The sequence below is a fragment of the Silene latifolia genome, chromosome X, assembly GCF_048544455.1.
Source record: "Silene latifolia isolate original U9 population chromosome X, ASM4854445v1, whole genome shotgun sequence".
In the NCBI taxonomy this organism is placed as follows: Eukaryota; Viridiplantae; Streptophyta; class Magnoliopsida; order Caryophyllales; family Caryophyllaceae; genus Silene; species Silene latifolia.
Window position 1 is genome coordinate 338,427,047 of NC_133537.1, and position 17,786 is coordinate 338,444,832.

Here is a 17,786-nt window from a genome sequence, read left to right on the forward strand (position 1 = left end):
TGTGTTTTTATGGGTGGGACGCCATGATAGTATCGAGGACGGTACGAATGCACAATCATTAGCATTTCACCTATACCTTCGCTATAAATAACTAAACTTAACTAAACTAAATTATCAGAAACGTAAATTAAATTAAACTAAACTAGATTTTAACGTACGATAAGATGACGAGTCTATCAAATTATTCAAATACACCCGTTATATCCAACAAATTCTTGTTAACAAATGAATATATGTAATTACGTACCAACTAAATGTACTATTCAAGAAGTATTCAACTACCACCCGCAGAATCCGTTAAAAATCTTCAGAAAGCAAGCACAAGATTATATACTGGAAAAGGCTACTCATACACGAGGTGTATGAAATTCTCATACACGACCTATTAAATTGCGCCATGTGGCAAACTAGAGTGAATCATATGTAGTTAATTAAGGGTTATATTAGTAATTACACATATGTAGTTAACTTGCTAACCACATGTAGTTAACTATATTTAGGGTAATTTTTAATTTCCTTTGTTTTACATATTATGATTTATTATTATTATTATTGGTTTTAACGTTTTTTTTGTATTATTATTATTATTATTATTATTATTATTATTATTATTAATATTATTATTATTATTATTTATTTTCGACCTCTTCATCAAAATCGTATTCTTAAGCAATCAAAATTCAAAATCAAAATCAAATGAACCGTAATTTCATAAGATTAATCATAACCTAATTCAATTCTATTAAGTAATCAAAATCATATCAAATTGATGAACTCTAATTTAGTTGATCAAAATCAATTTTTGTTAATCAAATTGTAATCCTTATCAATAAAAATCGAATTAACCCTAGCATTGTAGTAATTAAAAGGTAACTTAATTCTATGAATCGAATTAGCCTTATTCTTAACCATTTAAAATCGAATTATGGGAAAAAGGGGAAAATTTTTGAAGAACCCTAATTCATATGATCAAAATCAAATTTTATTAATCAAATTGTAATCCTTATCAATAAAAATCGAATTAACCCTAGTGTTGGAGTACTTAAAAGCTAATTCAATTCAATAAATCGAATTAGCCTTATTATTAATCATTTAAAATCGAATTGGGGAAAAAGGGGAATTTTTTTTATGAACCCTAATTCCCTTAATCAAAATCGATCAATTAATTGATTAACCCTAATTAAGGCATAAAAGGGAAAAAAAAAGTTTTTGTAAAGGTTCGAACACGGGTTGACATTAGAAGCAATTAAATTTTTGCAAATAGACTAGTAACCAACTAAGCTAGGGGTATCAGAACATACATTTACTTATTACAATTCATTATATTATGGACCTATTTCTTTAATTCATTAAACCTTATTGAACTCTAATTCGAATACTTTCTTTATTTCAAAATTCCGTTTTTAAATTCTTAAAACTTTCCTTTTTTTAAAAAAATATTCTTAGCTTGATTTTAGGCAATAAATTTCTTAAATTTAAAAATTGCCTTATTTAAACAATTTCGGTTTCATTTGATAAAAATATCTTTTTTTTTTTTAAATATTCTTAGCTTGATTTTAGGCAATAAATTTCTTAAATTAGAATTGAATATTTATGTATAAGATCATAGAATATTGCGTGAATCAAGTTAAAACGAAGATAGAATATTGCGTGAATCAAATTAAAAACGAAAAATATATGTTACTAATAATTAAGTAAACTTAAATTCGATTTAGTATATATTGCAATTTAATTGATTAGTAATCGTGCTGATACCTATTGCTCAACTGGTTTCTAATAGTAACGCATTGCATAGGTCAACCCGTATTCGATTCTGCATAGACACATTTATTTGATCTTTTTTTTTACCAAATTTAACACCATTGGCGCAAAATTGAATAATTTAAATTTAAACTAAGTTAGAAATTTTGAATTTCACACAATTGGCGCAAAACTGAATATACTTGTTTGGGTTTAGAATATAGGGTTTAGGGTTTATGGTTTAGAATATAGGGTTTAGGGTTTAGAATATAGGGTTTGGGGTTTAGAATATAGTGTTTAAGGTTTAGAATATAGGGTTTGGGGTTTAGAATATAGTGTTTAGGGTTTAATATCGACATTTTATGTAATTAGAAACTAACTAGTTCCGATTATAGTGTTTAGGGTTTAATATCGACATTTTATGTAATTAGGAACTAACTAGAATATAGTGTTTAGGGTTTAATATCGACATTTTATATAGTTAGGAACTAACTAGTTCTGATTATAGCTTACTATCGACATTTTATGTAATTAGGAACTAACTAGTTCCGATTATAGCTTACTATCGACATTTTATCTAACTAGTTCCGATTATGGCTTACTATCGACATTTTACGTAAATTAGGAACTAACTAGTTCCGATTATAGCTTACTATCGACATTTTATGTAATTAGGCACTAACTAGTTCCGATTATAGCTTACTATCGACATTTTACGTAAATTAGGAACTAACTAGTTCCGATTATAGCTTACTATCGACATTTTATCTAACTAGTTCCGATTATGGCTTACTATCGACATTTTACGTAAATTAGGAACTAACTAGTTCCGATTATAGCTTACTATCGACATTTTATGTAATTAGGCACTAACTAGTTCCGATTATAGCTTACTATCGACATTTTACGTAAATTAGGAACTAACTAGTTCCGATTATAGCTTACTATCGACATTTTATGTAATTAGGCACTAACTAGTTCCGATTATAGCTTACTATCGACATTTTACGTAAATTAGGAACTAACTAGTTCCGATTATAGCTTACTATCGACATTTTATGTAATTAGGCACTAACTAGTTCCGATTATAGCTTACTATCGACATTTTATGTAATTAGGAACTAACTAGTTCCGATTAAATCTTACTATCGACATATTATGTAAGGCACTAACTAGTTCCGATTATAGGTTAGTGTCGACAATATCGACATTAAAAAATATTATACTAGTTAGTATATATTATACTATAAAAAATAAAACAAAAAATCAGTTTGGGTTTACTTTTAACAATATAATGAATTGTAATACGTACCTTGACGTGCTGATACCCCTAGCTTAGATGGTTACTAGACTCTTTGCAAACAATAGCCCTCTACTAACAACAACCCGTGCTCGAATCTCCTTACCTGCAAATTTTTTTCCTTTTTTTTCGATTAATCAAGTTAGGGTTAGTTAATATCGATTTTGAATTTTTTTTTTCATTTTTTTCGATTAATCATTACATTAACATTTACATTTAGATTTTGATTAAGGCAAACATTTATCTACAAATTGAATTACGGATTCGAATAATCAGTTTGGGTGAATTGAATTAGGAATTCGATTAATGAAATGAAATTAGGGTTAATTAATTTAGGGAAATTTAATGAAATCGAAATTTTGAATTAGGTTTTCATCAATTTGATAAATGAATTCGAAATTTTGAGTTTTCTTTGATTAATGAAATCGAATTCTGGAATTGGGGTTTTCATCAATTTGATCAATAAATTAAATTAGGGTTTTCTCGAATTCGATTTTTATTTATTTTATTTTATTAGTTTAAAAAAAACGATTTTCCTTATTATATAAAAGCTAAATAACAAAAAAATATAAATAATAACATAAATTTAGGTAATTAAATGAAATTGAAGAAAGTCAAAACAAATAAAAAAACTTCCATAAAAATTGTTAACTACTATAGTTAAGTTGCTAACCCAATATGTTAAATTACTAATCTAACCTTACTCTAACATATACAAGTTAACTCTAGTTTACCACATGGCGCAATTTTATTCGTCGTGTATGAAAAAACTCATACACCTCGTGTATGAGTATCATCTTTCTTATATACTCGTATAAAATACTAAAACAGAATAATTAACCAGTCAACTGATTAGAAAAATTAAAGCACATATAATCAAATAATACATACATACTGTGGAAGATCAGATATTCAGATAGTGCCGGCGAGAGAGTGGGTGTGTGGATGGCACGACAAATCGTCTCGAGGGCGTCACGAATGCACGATCACTAGTAATTCAACCTTCCTTAGACATATACATTCACTATAAATAACTAGTAACTCTTAAACATTAGATTAAACCACCCGAGTATAATTCCCGATTATTCATCATAAATTCCATGGCTAGTGTGTTTTACCTGCTAGTCATGTTCATGTTATACACCATGATGGTGTCTAACAACAACCTCCATTGTCAAGCTGACACTTCTTTAGGTGCCAATTGCCTTCCTACGTTATTTAATCTCGAATTTGCGGCGGTGGATAGATTCAGTGGACCACCCAAGCTGGTCAAGGGTCCAGACGGGACGGTTACTTTCAAGCAGGAGTCCCGTATACGAAAGCGTTGCAACTTTGTTCCGAATGCTACGCTTTCGGGGATTGATTTGGTTTTATGTAAATGTAAGGCTCAAGAATTGTTCGCAAGTAAAGCTGGTGGTAATAAAGAGGAGCATCCCTTCCTAAAGATTTTTAATGCGTTAGACAATGATAAAGAATTTGCAAAATCATGCGGTTTTGAACAAGATTGCGACACCGCTTTTCGATCTGTAAGTCTCTCACACTCCTCTATAAATAATTGTTTGGGTTTTTCTACGTGGTATCTCTGTGTGCAATTCATGGACTATACAACCAGTTGTATATGTTGTACGGTGTAGAATCTGAGTTTTTTGTAATTAAGTATCCGTGCTTTATGTTAAAGAATATGAGTTTTATTAGAAAGTATTGAGCTAATCCATTTACACATTAAAAACATGAACTTTGAATTAGCTCATAAAGAATACATATAATCTCGGATTCTTATACATTGGTTGTACAATGCTTATGGTACAACCGGATGTATAATCCTATTTGTGCTCTGTGTGTTTTTGAATTCTAAGTGGTATCTCTACATTTTTTAAAACATCAATAATTACCTTAAACTTGGTTAAATGTTTTTAAAATGTCCAAACTACTAAAAATCACGTTTTTAATTAGTTAAATTTTTTAATAATGAAAATCAATAAAAATGTATGAACTAAACATTTATAAGAGGCAGATTAGAGCAGTTTGGATATTTTAAGATATTTTTGTTAAGTTTCCACCGATATTTTTGAAAAGCGAGAAATACTACGTAAAATTCAAAGAAATACAACGGTATGTATTTTCAACGTATTAGAGATATTAATTATCGAACATATACGATACTATAATTTGAATTATGCGGCAATGCAAATACTCAGGTACTAAGCCCATGCGATGCGTTGTTACGAGAGGCAATGAACGCCTGTGCACCCATGGTCAAGGCAGCTGCCGAAAATGACTTTGGTAGTCGAGGTAAACTAAATTGTTGTTCTAACCTGGACAGGTTGTCATGTTCATGTAATGCTTTCGCCAAAACATCAACAAACCTAACGAAGGTGTTCGGCTTTGTGAACGACACGTTGCGTGACAAGTGCAGCTTATATAATCGCCCCGTCTGTAACCTTTCTCAAGGACGCATCAATTCCTTGCGGGGCAGGAGCAGGAATAATCACAACATGTGTCTCGGTACACTTGTAGGTAACCTACAAACTTGCATACCATTCTTGTGGAAGTCCCCGATGAACGCGAGTGATTTGGCGGTTGAAGCAGCGCCGCCTTTGATAGACCCTTTCAATGGTTGCTGCTTGGATAAACAATCATGTAAATGCGACCCGAGATCCATAAGTTGTTGCCAGAAGTTGGGGGAGTTATCTAAGAATAAAGAGGATAGTTGTATGTGTCAACTCATCCACTCAACACCCGCGTCTCGCGAGTTTCTTTATTTCGTTAAAAAGTATGGTAATCATATCGACACCAGTTGCGAAAATATTTCACCGTTGTTCACTAAGAGATGCCCACCACCACCGTTTACTACTACGCCTGTAGGAAGGGCCGTTGACTGGTCAGTAACAAGACTTCAAAGGGGTTGGAACAGTCCCGGCAACCAGCAACGAACATTGCCCACTACTCCTTGATTCGCTGCCATCAATATTGCTCCTCTTCAGGCACATTATCTACCTTGTGTTCAGATCAAAACAATTTTTACAAGAAATAAGTGGACACCGAGATATTATTATTATTATTATTATTATTATTATTATTATTATTATTATTATTGTACGACATGTAATCATCTTATTTGAGCTATTTCTTATGTAATACAAGGTCATTTCATCTTCTTTTCGACTAGTTTTGGTGCTCGGCCCTGTCCGAACTAGTGGACTACTTAAATTTATCATTTACTACGGAAATTTTATTTATATGAAATATAATTGGGTTGACTTGTCTAATTCATACATTTACCATTTATATTACATTTTCCTATGATATTTCTTAAAACTAAAATAAACATAAAATGTATGAACCAAAATAATTAATACACCCATTTTCCTATGTGCATGTTAAACAATTAATATCTTTGTACATCTAAACTATATTATTAGTAGAATATTATAGTTATAGGATATTATCATAGGAATATTCTTGAAGTATTCCCCAAGATAGTCTCCTATATATTGTACTCAGTTTTATCCATACAATGGACATCGAAAAGGCTACGGTTACACTCGATGTATATAATCTTATATACACCGCAAGTAACATCATGACACATGGCAATTATGGTGAGAGCATGAGATAGAATCTTTCAATATTTTAAAAAAAAAAAAAAATCCAAATTTGAAACTTTTCCCAATTTTCCTTTTTTCTGATTTGTTAAGATAATATTTTCATTCTTTCCTCATTTACGTTTCCTTTTTCCGAAAAACAACAAAGTAGAGGCCATCAGCACAGGCTGACCCGACCCCGCTCGGACCGCCTTGGCCCGTTATTTTATGCAACTTGGGCCAACCCGGCCCGTAGTTGGCCCGGGTCCTAAAATTCCAGCCTGGCCCGCCATTTTAGCAAAAAAAAAAAAAAAAAAAATTTGGCCCGCCCCGCCACCCAAGTGTTTAGCCCTGCCTGATTACTCATTGCAACAGGTAATTCACACCGTCAGTGGGGACCGCAACCTTACCACCTAAGCCCCGCTCGTCGCAATGAGCGAACACATATCATTAATGTGCACACCCCCTTGTGACGGGAGCCACAAGGGGCGAACAAAGGGTTGGAACCATCTTCCGAAATGATTCCACAACAGTAATCAATCAACCAGTATAACCACAATCACAATGATAACAAACCAATCAATCAACATAAATACCATCTTATAATCAATTATGCAATCAACTAAGTAGGGAAATCATACATTTTTGTTATTCCGTAAAGATGCATCAATCATGACATACCCAGCAAGAATCAACATCATTCCCTATAACAACGATTGTACTCTATTACTATGCCATCATTATTGAGGGGGTGTTTGGTTCACACAAAAAAGGTATGAGGTATTGGTTTGGAATGAGTCAAACTCATACCAAGTGTTTGTTTGGCAAATGCAAGGGTTCATACCCATACCTCAAACCCATGAGGTATGGGTTTCTCATACCCAAGATGGGGGGTGGGTATGAGATTAATACCTATGGGTATCAAACTAAAATGGACAAAAATATGAAAAAACAAATTATAGCATATTGTAAATCCAATTTTTTATATACTTATTTGATTAAATAATCATTTTCATGATTTTATAATATTGAAAATTATTATTTACAATATTTTAATTTACGCATTTTAACCTTAATTGAGGTTCAAACCCATACCACTCAAAAATGAAACAAACACAAGGGATGAGGAATCAAGTTCCAAACCCATACCACCCGAGTATGATTCCTGATTCTGATTCCAAACCGATACCCGTGCACGAAACAAACGTCCCCCTATTAATCAATTAACACATATTCACGAACTCACCTTGAAGCACAAACGATTACTGATGACGGCAGCGATCCAACTCGACGATCCCGCACGCAAGTTACCTCCTTCCCCTGGAGTATATAGTCTATGGGTGAGATATGAGATAGGTAGTTAGAGATGGGAGGTTAGGGAGAAAGAAATTTAGGTTTAGAAATGACGGAATGATAAAATGGAATATTATAAATCGCAACCTCCGCGTAATATAAATTGTCGCGCTGTCAGACGGGTACTCGGTCCATACTCGGCCGAGTACGCCGTACTCGGTCGAGTACTCACTTACTCGGCCGAGTATCTGCTACTAGGTCGAGTATCCAGTCTATAGGTCGCGTATTCACTTTATGACTATACATATCTCCCCTTCCATCTCTCATTAAGGTCCCACAAGGTCAAAGGTCAATCACGGGTCCCTAATAAGGCGGTATTACAATAATTACGTTTTGTATATTATCATTGAGCATATTTTGATTCGGAAGATTATCACATGATAAATTGTTGTAAATAATACCAACAAATTTTTTTTATCAAAAGAATAAAAAGTCTCTGTATAACATAATGAATATTGAAATTCGTTAAATTGATCGTTGATAAATTAAGTCAAGAATGCTAATTAGCACCTTGTGAACATATACGTGTTTGTTATAAATTGAAATTTGATAACAAAATATTTTAATTTTTAGTGTTGTTAATGCAATTGAACTTAATATTTTGCAAAACTATTGACTAACAGATATGGTCTTTTTAAATTGGACAAATATCTTCTTACAAAAAGGTTATCATTTTGTTCAAAAATGAATTTATGAAATTTGAAAGAAACCTATATTTCCGAAAGAAGATGTTCGAAGAATCGCCAATAAAATTCATTTTAATTTTAATTAATATAAAACCTCGTCATTAATAGGCTTTTTGAGGGAAAATTTGTTAGACAAACTTTTAATTAGTCTTTGTCTTCATAATTGTTCTCTCCTTAACTTATTTTAGTTGTTTATTAAATTGTTGCCAGATCATGTAAATTTGTAAAGTTATGTCAATAGATTTGCCTATTACATTAAAGAAATACTCCCTCCATACCAGACAAATGATAACGTGATAAAAAATGGGGTTTTTTAAGAAAAGAGGGTAAAAGCATAGGTAAAGATGGAAAAAAAGATGGGGTATGTAATTGTGGGTTGATAGGTGGGATATGTAATGGCATTTTGTGTAAATATAAAAAAGGTATAAGTATAACTTCGTAATGTTGTGGCCCAAATAAAAAATGTTACTATTAATGTAATACGGCCGTATTAGATAAGTGTTACCATTGGTCTGGTATGGAAGAAGTATATAATAATAGGATGGACAAGTGACGAGAAATGATGATGTACACGACTTAAGTTCAAAGTCTGAGCTAAAAAATCACAAATAGGCTCATTTCGAGATGAAAGCTGAGATTCAGTCATGTGTTGACCGAAAAAGTACTTGGGCCCATGATTACCGACTTCCCTCGTGTTGTATAGGCTCTAACATAAGTCATCAATCACGCAAGCCAACTACCTTCTAATCCACCATGCTAGCCCTTTCTTACGCCGGCGATCTGGCCTCCCTGAGATCGATCTCCGGCGATTCACCTCTAAACCACCAATAAAGTTCGTGATAAATTAGTTTTAACCCACTTGTTTTTCTTCTTCTGTGGGTTTCTATTGATTTGGTTCTTTATTGGTGTTTTAGATCTGAATGTGAGGGCTTGTTTGTTGGCTTGGTGGTAGTGACGGTGGGTTCAGCGGTGGCGGTCCTCTTTTTCTTTCATGTTTTCTGTTGTTCTTTTCTTTTTCGTGTCTGCGTTGTTCATCCGTTTAGGCTTCGTTTTTTGTTTGGTCTTTTTGTCCTCTCCCTGTTGGAGAGTTTTGTCCCCACATATGGTGGGTTTGCTCCCGCTTTTTGTGGGCTTTGTCTCCCTTTTTGGGATTTGTAGATCGATGCGGAAGATCGGCGCTCTCTTTGTTTCTCCTATGGTGGTGCAGCTGATTTCGGTGTGTCGGATACAAGAGGTTAGATCAGGAAAAACTCATCTTTCACAAAACTCGTTCAGATCCGAAGAATCCCTCCCGTTGAGCTGTGTGAAGAAACAGCGGTGTTTCCGAGGGTGTGCAGAAGCCTCTTGCAATCTAATTAGAGATCTTTGTTTTGTTAAAGATGGTTTTTCTTTGATTTTAACGATATTGTATTTCGTCTTTTCTGACATCTGTTGTAGATGCCGTATGGCTTTTGATTAATGAAATCGATCTTTCCCTTCAAAAAAAAAAAAGATGAAAGCTGAGATTCAGTCATGTGTTGACCGAAAAAGTACTTGGGCCCATGATTACCGACTTCCCTCGTGTTGTATAGGCTCTAACATAAGTCATCAATCACGCAAGCCAACTACCTTCCAATCCACCATCAGTCCACTTCCACCTTTTTCCCAATTTTTTTTTTTCCAAATTAATCATCTATTTAAAATCTACCATTTGACAAAAAAAATTCATCATGTTTTGAACTCTTAACCGAAAGTTATAGTTAGTCAGAGTTTATTTAGTTACAAAATTTTGACTGATCATAACTCTTGGCTACGAGTTCAGAAAATAGTAAAAAAAATTTCCAGATTCACGGTGTTTACAAGATATTTGATATGAAGAAAAACAAATATCGTTTTCTGAGATCGTGAGGAATACTTTGTAGTAAAAGTTTTTTTTTTTTGCAAAGAACGAAGGGTACTACATATTAGAAAACAAAAAAAGTTAACACATAGTAGAAACTATCCGTCTGTAATGAAAGACAGGACAAATACAATATTACTTTTCTAATAGGACAAGCAACAAGTGGGGTGGTGGGGGCAAAAAATGTCACCACTTTCATTATATTTGACCCCTCTATAGCAATAGACGGATATACCAGTCTATATCAAGACTAATTGCTTAACAAGACACGTTGTCTTGAAAATGCAAAACTATTTATCCTTAATATCAATATGTGATAAAACGGATATTTCCAACCTAGCAAGACTTATTGAAACGGATATTTTCATCCTTTAACCAATTTATTATTTATGAAATAAATACTCCCTTTGTCCCGATCATTTCTATCCTTTTTCATTTTTTGGTGTCTTAGTCAATTGTTGTCCTTTTTATTTTGAGAATAAACTTGATGGACAATTTGATCATTCACGCTAGAGCTGGACTTCGGGCCGGTTCAGCACGGGTCGGGCCAGGCTGAACCCGGGCTCGGTTGGTGGATGGGGAGCCCGAGCCCACACCGCGGGTTGTGGGTGTGCGGGCCAGGGTCGGGCCGGCTGGGGATTGGTGGCCCTGAACCGGCCCGACTGGGTAAAATGGGTTGAAAATTAGGCGAATTGAGCTGGCTGGGTGGGCTGGGGTAGTGTGGGTTGGGGAAAAGAGAACCCGAGATCGACCCAGATTGCTGAGCGGGTTGGGTGGGCCATGATAGTGGGCCAGCGGGCTGGGGTATGTTGAGCCCGAGATGGCGGGTCAGGCCAGTGCGGGCCGGGCTGACCCGTGCTGAAGTCCAGCTCTAATTCATGCCCAATTTGTTCCACTTGTCATTTAGTAATTCACTCTCTTTTTTTTTGTCTTTGTGCCAAACCAAAGAACAACAATTGACTAGGACAGAGGAAATAGTTTTTAAAAATCAAACACTTCTTTATATCTATCAATAAATGTATCTCACATATAATAAGGCAATTTTACACAATAATTATTATTCTCCATCCGTCCATGCACATAGGCAAGACGAAGGATAGAATGAGAAATGTACCGTATTTGGCTTTTTGAAACGGAAACGACGAAAAACTAACTTTGCACATAGCTTGAATTAACAATTCCCTATCTACTAAAAGAATAGGAGTTCTCACAATTTTTCCCTCAAAAAAGCGTCTTCTTAAATAATGAAAGTTATTATAATTAAGTGCATTCAAAATATAAGAAAACTAATAATTATATTTGATTTCACTAATTTACTATCTTTCATCAAAATTAATATTTTCATCAAATTATATTATTTTCACAAAACTCTAATCTATAATCTCTTAATTAAAATATAAATAAACTTTATATAAAACTATAAATTGCTAAGTCTTTTATCGTTGTTATTATTTAAGAATAACTTGACTCATAACAAAACAGTAAACCGCTATTGTTGCTTTCTTGACAAAAAAAAAATTGAAAGGATTTAAAAATTAAAATCAGTAGCGTTGTGGCATACAAAATATTTTGTTTAAAATATATTTCAGCACATTACTCAATTCTCTTGATTCAGTTATAACTTTTTTTTTTCTCAAAGCGAATTAAATGGCGAAAAATATGAACAATTAATTATATACAACTGTCCACTACTATATAAGTAATTTATTAAAAAAAAAACTCTAAATACTATTGCACGAGATCTAAACTACTTTTTAATTATAAAAAACGAAACGGTTTTTCTCACCTATGCCCACTAGACATAGGATAAGAAATCAAAAAGGGAAAGAATTAATGATGTTTTTCTTGTAAGTGATAGAATATTGCAATTTCCTATAAAAACATCATTAATTCTTTACCTTTTGGGTTTCTTATCCTATGCCTAGTGGGCATAGGATAGAAAACCCCGAAACGAAAACCTTTAAACACGAGGTTGAGACGGAGGGAGCGGTCGTTAACCTTAACATTATTAAACCTTTTCAGGCGCCAAACACGAAAAAATAAAAGTAAAACAAACAACTTCTTTCTTCACTTTATTACAAGTTACAACGAAGAAAAACGAAAAGATCTAACAATAACAATAACAATGGCGATAATGGCGGCCGCCATGTCCATTTCTCTCCCTTCTCCAAACAATCTCACTAATCTCAACCTTAACCTCAACAACAACAATCACCGATTTCTCTCTCCTCGCGTTTCGCTGACCGCCACTACGAAAACTCCGATTTCTATCTCCTCCAATGTTATTCGTCGACAACTCCTCTTCACCGCCGGGTTTGCGTTTTCAGGCGACGGCGGCGGAAACTCCGGTGGAAATGGCGGTGGCGGTGGAGGAGGAGGCGGCGGTGGCGATGATGGTGAGGTCAGTAGGAATAAGGAGGAAGCGTTAATGGTGTTAGGTGAGATCGGAAGGTCGGTTGATACACTTCCTGCTGATATGGCGAGGGCGATCAAGGAAGGGAAGTTATCGGCTGAGATTGTACGGAGGTTTTTGAATTTGGAGAAATTAGGGTTTGTAAAGTGGTTGCTTCAATTTAGTGGTTTTAGGGAGAGATTGTTGGCAGATGATCTGTTTCTTGCCAAAGTTGCTATGGAATGTGGCGTCGGCGTTTTCACCAAGGTGACGATCGTTATTTGAAGTTATGTATTGTTGTTTTGAATTATGGAATATTGATTTGTTTATGTGATTTTCGTGTTTATTTGATTCAAATGTTATTTTGATGTTGAGGCATGAGTTTGATCGGACACGATTGCAGTGGCGGAGGCTAGGATTTGTAGTTAGGGGACGGAAAATAAAATTTTTGAAAATTTTGTTGCCCCTCTTGGCCCTTGCTCCTGAACTGCGTGATCAGGGGCGTCTTTAAACAAATGGAGGCCCAGTGCACCGAGAAAAAATGAGGCCCCAAATATGAATGCACAAGGGTATTATACTTCGATTTTTGTATTGAATTTAATCAATAAGGCTTATTAATTCGGTGTTTAAAACCGGAGGCCGGGTTCCTCCGCCCGTCGTTGCACGGGGTGTTAGACGCCCCTTTGCGTGATGATTGATTATTTGATTGCATTTCATATATAGCTACTGTTGAATTGTTTGGATGTAGTAATGTGATCTAAGTGAAATGTTGGAACTTGGACTGTTAATTCTGAGAGTTGAGATGGATTCGTGGAGTAAGGATGATTCTTATTAGTTTCAGGCGATTGTTGGTGTTACTAGTTCTTGTGTACACGGTATGGGTGGGAGGTTATGGGCGAATCTTCAAAGAAATATAAGGTTGACATAGTATTTATTCGTAGTATTAGTTGAAGGTTTTGGGGGAATCTTCAAAGGAATATGAAGTTGCATACTATTTAAAGTATTTATAAGCAGTATTAATGGAAGGTTATGGGCGAATCTTCAAAGGAATATGAAGTTGACATACTATTTATAGAAACTGAGATGGTTGGAAACTTGGAATCCAAGCATTGCAGATAGTGGGTGTCTACTTGGCTATATTATTGCTCCATGGTGAGAACTGAGAACCAAATGACTAAATTTATTCATGAGATGGTATAAATCAACTTTCTACTAACTGTTTGTATAGAACCTTTGCCCTTTTATATCGGTATGTATCTAGAATGTGGAAAACTACTTTTTGGGGTGGGGTCTATGTAGAATGTGATAGACGAGAATATCTATGTCAATTTGCAATCTTGAATGGCCTGTGAGCAATGGTGAAAACAGAGCTAGCTGTTAGCGAGAATCTCTGTTTGGATACTAGTAAAATTAACTAACTTTCTACTCAATTGAGTAATAAAATCTATTGGGTTCAAAGCGAGAATCTAGAATCTAAAAGACAAGAGTACCATTGTCAATTTGCAATATTGAATGGCCTCTGAGCAAGGAATAGAGCTAGCTGTTAGCGAGAATCTCTGTTTGGATACTGGTAAAATTAGCTAACTTTCTACTCCATTAAATAATAAAGTCTATCAGGTCCAAAGGGATTTCGGTTCAAGGTTATTGCATGGTTTTCTTGTAGCGGAATAGTGCTTCTAATTTACTAGTTCTCATGTTTCTTTTAAAGCAAATATAAATGCGGTCCTCTTTACAACCTTTTTTTTAATGGATACTGGATAGTGCTTGAATTGTGGATGCCTCCTTTTTTTTTTTGTTTCCTTTCCCGTGCTTGGATTGTTGACACATGAGTTCTTAACATGTTTCCTTGTATTTCAGACTGCTGCAGAATATGAGCGTCGTAGGGAGACCTTTTTCAGTGAACTGGAAATTGTTTTTGCAGATGTGGTAGGTTTTCCCGTGCTAAAGAAATAGCCATAAAAGCTGCTGTTATGGTTTTCATTATTTTTCGCTGGCATATATCTCAAATGTTGTGCTATAATTCTATAAACTATGGAAATGTTAGAGTTTGCGAATTTTAGTTGCTTCTGGCTCTATTTTCTGATGATTTACCCTTTTGTGATAAGGTTATGGCCGTCATTGCAGATTTCATGCTTGTATACCTTCCTGCTCCAACTATTACTTTTCGGCAACCTCTTGCATTAAATGCTGGACGTATTACTAAATTCTTCCACAATTGCCCTGATAATGCTTTCCAGGTATGTTATTGGTGCAATATCACTTGGAATGGGCTAGTTCATAGTAGATTGCAGGAGATATTGGATTTTCTTTATGCTTTAAGCCTTTAACTATAGGCAGAATATCTCATTTGAGCCTTATGTTCACAGATTGCTCTTGGTGGCGCTTCTTTCACTTTGATGCAGCGGTTTGGTGCCATTTTGGTGAGTATTTTGTTGGAATATGTAATTTTCAGTATGAGTTCCTTTTATAAAGTTCAAACATTGTACATCTGAATACCTGATGCACTTAATGTACTTCTTAATGCAGCGTAATGGGGCAAAACTTTTTGCTGTTGGGACTACAGCCTCTTTGGTACTATTTTCCTCTCCCGTTTCTTAAAAAAGTTGTCATTCTTTTGCTGTTGAGAATTCCTGTTTCTGAATCGAGCATTTTGTTTTAGCATGCTTTGGCTGTGCTCAAGCATTGTTAACCGTCATCAGCCCTATGAAACTTTCCTCTGAACCTTCTGCCGGTTGGCAAGCAAAAAATTACACATCTTTGCTATTTTTGGGTCATTGTTTGTCTTTAAAACTTTATGTTCCTCCATAAATGGTCCTAAGAAATTGAAAGCCGACTACAGTTGTCCTCCAAAAAATGGGGACAATATGTTTTCTTGTAAACTTTATCCAGCTTACACCTCTTGTTCTTGCTTGGCTAGAATGTTAAAAAAAGGCTTATGAATTTGCAAGCCTGATGGTTTTCATTCTGATTCTATAGGCCGGCACAGCTATAACGAATGCCGTGATTAATGCACGAAAGGCTGTTGATAAATCGGCAGCTGAGGAAGTCGAAAATGTGCCGATACTATCTACGAGTGTTGCATATGGTGTATATATGGCTGTATCAAGCAACCTGAGGTAGGTTTAATCATTTTATTTATAAATATTACTCTGTTTCAGGTTGGTGTGTACTATTTAGGCATGTAGCTTTGAATTGCCCATTCTATTAATAGCGATTTGTGACATTATCTAGGGAAGGATGCAAGTTTAGTGTCCTATTTACATGTTACGGGTATAGCTTACCGAATCTCCAATATGGCGGTTATGAAATTGTTCGAGAACATTGGCTTAACCTGCATAACAATATCTTCCGCTTTTCTTGTGCGACAATCTATTGCTTCTACTTGGTGAACTGGTTCTATACTTCATATGGAAATTTTCTCAACTGTTGCTGCTGTTTGTTTATGTTAGGTACCAAATTGTGGCGGGTGTCGTTGAACAAAGGCTTCTGGAACCCATGTTACACAACCATAAACTCATACTGAGTGCCCTCTGCTTTGCTGTACGAACAGGCAACACATTCTTGGGTTCACTATTGTAAGTGCTGTTCAGAACTTGCTACTATAATTTTAGGAGTTATTCTCATTTCATGCATGTCCCGACTCCCGTCCCTATTTCTCATCTCATATAGTCATATCATCTGGTCTCTTTTCATCATCTGATGTTTTCGTGTATGTGGTGATAGGTGGGTGGACTATGCACGGTTGATTGGGATTCAGAAAGCACACAAGGAAGAGTAGGCTTAGGTCTGTTCAGTTTCACGCATACCACGGATCACTGGAGGTTCGCGACTTATTTAAGACTATTCATCGTTTCGTCATTTTGCTTGTACCTTCATATCAACATCCCAAAAGTGAGATGTTGCAGATAATATTTTCGACCTAAGAAGGATTTTGAACAAGTTTTATAGTTTCACTTTGATTTGAGGTTGTTTTAATAGTGCTTCGGATTGAAGCACAGCTTTTCCATCTTTTTCATCAGAACTCAAAAGAGAAATCGAGATTTATGGATAACACTTGTTCATGTTGTCTTTCTCAGTGATTTTATCATTAGCCAACAATTGCTTGTGATCTTTAATGTAGATGATATAGTATTAGAGATATATTATTCGATAGGATCGGATCCCGTTGCCTTAATCTTGCACAGTAAATAATGTGAAAGCTTTAGGTGACAAGGTGCAGAAATTTTCGAGGACTAATTTATTCACTATTCTCTAAAAGCCTTAAAAACCTCGTCTGCCTGCCGAAAACATTCATGTAACCTAAACCTGTATTTGATCGTCTCTAATTAGAATTACTTGAAAGCGTGTATCCCGATCAAGTATACAGTTAACCTCTTTCAGCAGGCGGACCACTGTCCATAGTTGGGGCGGAGATGCAGCATGATGCTTAGCACCCCGCATGACCGCATCTTATGTGGATCTGGTCCCGAAAGTGTGTAGATTTAACGCTGTCGGGTTTTGAAGGACTGTACTATCATCCCTAATGACCTGACCACCTAATTATACTAACATTACAACCCTGAGGGTCCGTTTGGATTGAAGGAATTGGAGAGAAGGGGAGGGGAGGGAAAGGGAGGGATTTAATTTCCTTTGTTTGGATAAAAAATATGGGAGAAAGGAAATGGAAGGGGAGAGAAATGAGAGGACTTATTTTCCCTCCTATAGAACAAACTATAATCTTTCCAAGGGTGGCAAGATTTGGAAAGAAAATATTATTTGGACTCTAATTATACCACCAACATCCTTCAATACTCCATCTATTCTTCATCTCCCTCTTTCCTCCCCTTCCATTTCCCTTCATAATTTTTGTTAT

At 35.1% G+C, this 17,786-nt stretch overlaps 1 protein-coding gene across 1 annotated transcript; it reads left to right on the forward strand.

Moving 5' to 3' along the window:
- Nucleotides 1–12,571: 12,571 nt before the first annotated feature.
- Nucleotides 12,572–16,871, forward strand: LOC141619283 (protein RETICULATA-RELATED 4, chloroplastic-like). The gene is made up of 8 exons (XM_074436311.1): nucleotides 12,572–13,201; nucleotides 14,792–14,860; nucleotides 15,040–15,171; nucleotides 15,301–15,354; nucleotides 15,461–15,505; nucleotides 15,911–16,050; nucleotides 16,384–16,509; nucleotides 16,658–16,871. The coding sequence occupies exons 1-8, from the start codon at nucleotides 12,668–12,670 to the stop codon at nucleotides 16,710–16,712; spliced, it is 1,155 nt and encodes a 384-aa protein (XP_074292412.1). The 5' UTR covers nucleotides 12,572–12,667; the 3' UTR covers nucleotides 16,713–16,871.
- Nucleotides 16,872–17,786: the final 915 nt, after the last annotated feature.